General features: G+C 56.0%; 1 protein-coding gene across 1 annotated transcript in view; it reads right to left on the reverse strand.

The window, feature by feature from the left end:
• The window catches only part of LOC104525636 (plexin-A1-like), a gene marked incomplete at its 5' end in the record, with an annotated part of 67,771 nt that overhangs the window by 49,115 nt on the left and 14,968 nt on the right, over window positions 1-3,688 (reverse strand). Inside the window, 1 exon segment of the mRNA XM_010168847.1 lies at window positions 3,539-3,653. Coding sequence (XP_010167149.1) covers window positions 3,539-3,653 — 115 coding nt within the window.

Here is a 3,688-nt window from a genome sequence, read left to right on the forward strand (position 1 = left end):
GACCCCGACACACACATTCCCAAACATCACACAACTGGGATTTTCTCAGTTAAAACTAGTTTTGTAGCTGGATGAGAACAAGAAAAGGGTGTCCAGGTTTGCCTGGAGAGGTAAGAGCTTTAGAGTCACACTGCCAATGCTGCAGTTTGGGTTTCTCTGGCAGCTCCCAGCCCCAGCTGCAAGGCTGTGCCATCAGCAGAGATGAAGATGAAGGCAGTTTGGGGCTGGGCTTGGCCCTGGCTTTGAGGTTCCCTCACAAAGTCTTCAGCCATTCCTACTGGTGGGGGAATGAAGAACAAACACAAGCTGAATCTGCTCACTGAACCCACACACTCAGTCCCCACAGACCAGGAGCCTTTCACCCTGCGCAGCCACTCTGCATCAGCAGGGATTGCTGCAGAAGACAACAATCTGTTGTGCATTTTGGGATGGGAGACTCCAGCATCCATCACTGACCACGCCGTGGCCACCATCAGGCATCATGAGTGGGGAAAAGCAAACAGTAGCCTGCGCAGCTTCATCACCCCTTCCCCAGCCCTGCACCTCAGAGTAAGGCACAGAGGATAGCCATCTCCGGAGTCCAGGCTTCAAAGCCACTGCAGCCGGCGGGCAGGGACATCCTTCCTGCTGCCGCCCTTCCCAGGCACATTTACGTGAGTGGTGTCCCCTACCCACGCCCCGTTCCTGCCCCGCCACCCCCAGAAATCCAGGCAAACATGCCCAGCATGCCCAGGACAGAATGATATGGGTCATTCTTTGTGTTTTCCTACAAAACAGCCACTTTCCCACCCAGGAAACTGTGGTGAACCACCCATGGGAACCAGCCCCTGCCCCTCCCTCTCCTGACCACTGCCCACCACACTCCAACCAACACAGACAGACCAAATCCTCCTTAAAATGACCCTCCCAGTTACGCATCCTCCCACAGAGGGGACGGGGCTGAACCATTAACTCATCCAGTGGTGCCATGGGCTGGCAACGAGCCCCCCCACCCACCACACCACCCTGCTGGGGACCAGGATGGCTGGGGACGGGGACAGGATGTCTCATTCCAGCCTGGACACGCAGCCCACAGCAGCAGCAGCCGGTCTGAGGGTGTCTCGCCATCCCTGCTGGGAACTGCTGAGGCCACACCAACGTGCAAACAGGCTGGGCCAGGCGCTCCAAACCTCAAGCCAGGCACTGATCCAGGTCCCAGTGCAGCCAAAGGGTCTGCTGGGGGACAGCCTGCCCATGCTCGGGAATGACACAAGTTCCCAAGCAGCTGGTCCGTGCGAGAGCTGCACGTGTCCCAGAGACACCATCCCTGGTGGGTACAGCCAAATGCTTTTGGGTTTGCCTGGCAGGGAAGGGGGAAAAGCCCAGCAGCCTCCCCGAGACCTCAGCAAGGGGAACAGGCAGACAAGAGCCACCAGGCTCCAGTGGTCTGGACACCAAGGGTTGTGTTTGCAGAAGCCACACTAGGGCTGGCTGGAAGTAAAACCTCAAGAGCAGGCTTCTGGGATGCCTGGGACATGCTGATCTTCAGGGCACAAACTAGGAGAAAACAGCTTTTTCTGATCTTCTCACATTACCAAATCCCCTCTCGTGTGGGGCCAGCAGGCTGGGCTTGTTCTGACCCATGCCAGACACCCGTGAGCACTCAAAAGCATGGTGCAACCCCCTTGCACTTGGATGAGACCTCCAGGGAGGTGAGGGACAGCATCAGAGCCCAGAGTTTGGCTGTTTGGTGGAAGGCATGGTGCAAAGCCATCGCTGCACCATCTGAGGTGCTGGCAACAGGACTACAGAACAGCCCAGGTGGTTCGTTCCTGGCACTTGCCTGCTGCTGTTGAGAAATGGCAAGCATCTGCCCATGAGCTGGAACAATGGCTGGGCTTTTCCAGCTCTCCTCATGCACTTGTCTGGGAGGCAGCTTCACACAGCTCCATGCTCAGAGTAAGGATTGTGATGAGAGTCCAGCATGGCCCTGTGCAAGGACACCAACATCTTCTGCAAGTCCATCTGAAGAGCATTCAAATAGCTCTCTTTGCAGGACACAAAGCCCAAACATTCCTCCATAGACACAGCAGCTCCCCTGGGAGAGGCAGCAGGACCAGGCACTCCAGCTTTCCACACCAATGTTGTGGGTCAACCTCGGCTGGATGCTGGGTGCCAAGGTCAATCCATCCCAAGGGAGCGGGGAAGCCATGCAGGGCTCAGCCCCAGTATATGGGAAGATGTTCCTCCATCCCTCCCATCCCTGGCACAAAAGTGATGGTGCTGCTGGTTGAGCATTGGCCCAGCTCTCCCATTCTCTCTTGTGAGAGCTCTTTGAGTGATGAGTCAGGCAGAGGGGGAGGAAGGGGAAAAAATTAATTGGGCTATCTCAGCTGCAGAGGGATTCATCTGACCACACGTGCTCCCAGCCCAGCACAGAAGCATGGGGACACAGGGAGGACAACAGCCCTGATCTATAAGCACACCTAGAAGCCCACAGGTCCTCACCAAGGATGAGGGCAGACTTCAGAAGACACAAATTATAGGGGCTGGAGATTCACTCAGAGATGCTGCTCCTCCCGAGTGGGGAGATGCAGAGGCAGGCCTCCTCTCGGTGACAGTCAGGATGGCAAAGACCTTGGGGGATCTCAGTTGCTTGCCTTCACCCATGGTCTGTGAAGCAGAAACAAGCCTTTCTTGTTCACCTCTGCTCCTGGGGACCAGTTGCAGCCTGGGAGGTTGCTGGGACACAAGCTCTGCTGGAACTCAGAGACCAGATTTTATCTGAGACAACCTGGGCAAACACTTTCTGGAGGACAATATCTATTTGTCCCATTCCCTATGCACATGGCATTGCTCCCAGCAGCAACCGCCAGGCAGCAGGACCCTTCTCGCTGGGCCCCTGTACAGGCAACTGGGAACAGGACAGGGACAGCGGATAAACTCTCCTTCCCAAAACCATCCCTTCAGGACCTGAACCAGCATTTACTGCAGAGCCAGCAGCTGCTTGCCCGACCTCCAGACCCAACCCAAGCAGCCAGCAATGCCACCACAGGCTGGGGACACGGGGACCTCCTGCAAGCACCCTGCCAGTGACAGGTTTCCCTGGCAAATGGCACGGATGCTGCACAGGATCAACTCCCACAAAAGAACATGTTTCTTAGCAAAGCATTTGAGACGAAGAAGGCGTGAGGTGTAGCAAAACGGTTTGTTTTATGGATTCCAACCTTCCCCTCTCTGAAAACAAGTTGTTCTGCAATGACAGTTCAAGCTTGCTCCCTTCAAAAACATCAAAGGAAAATGCTCCAGCGTCTCTGCCTTTGTTTTTCCCTTCATTCAGCCTGAAGTGCTCCTGGCTTTGCCCGGCTTCCCAAGCAGCCTCTCCAGCACATGGTCCCAGCAGCACTTCCCACTCCTCCCTCACTGCTTCCCAGGCAGCCCCAGTACCCCAGGCAAGGTGGTGGGAAAGGTTTCCAAAGCAATTTTCCCTCTTCTAAACCCTTCCCCATAGAGAGACAGGACTGGGACAGGAGAGGGAAGCCGGCTTACGTCACCTTACCTCAGAGAGCTTGACGCGTCCCTCCAGGAAGGAGCAGTCGGCAGCGTTGTGGGTGCAGATGTGGCGGTACTTGCACCAGTGGCAGGGGAAGGAGCCGTTCACACAGGACAGGCAGCTGTGGAGAGAGAGAAAGGGGCAGCGTTAGGGTAA

The sequence above is a fragment of the Antrostomus carolinensis genome, unplaced genomic scaffold (genome assembly GCF_000700745.2).
Source record: "Antrostomus carolinensis isolate BGI_N321 unplaced genomic scaffold, ASM70074v2 scaffold6585, whole genome shotgun sequence".
NCBI lineage: Eukaryota > Metazoa > Chordata > Aves > Caprimulgiformes > Caprimulgidae > Antrostomus > Antrostomus carolinensis.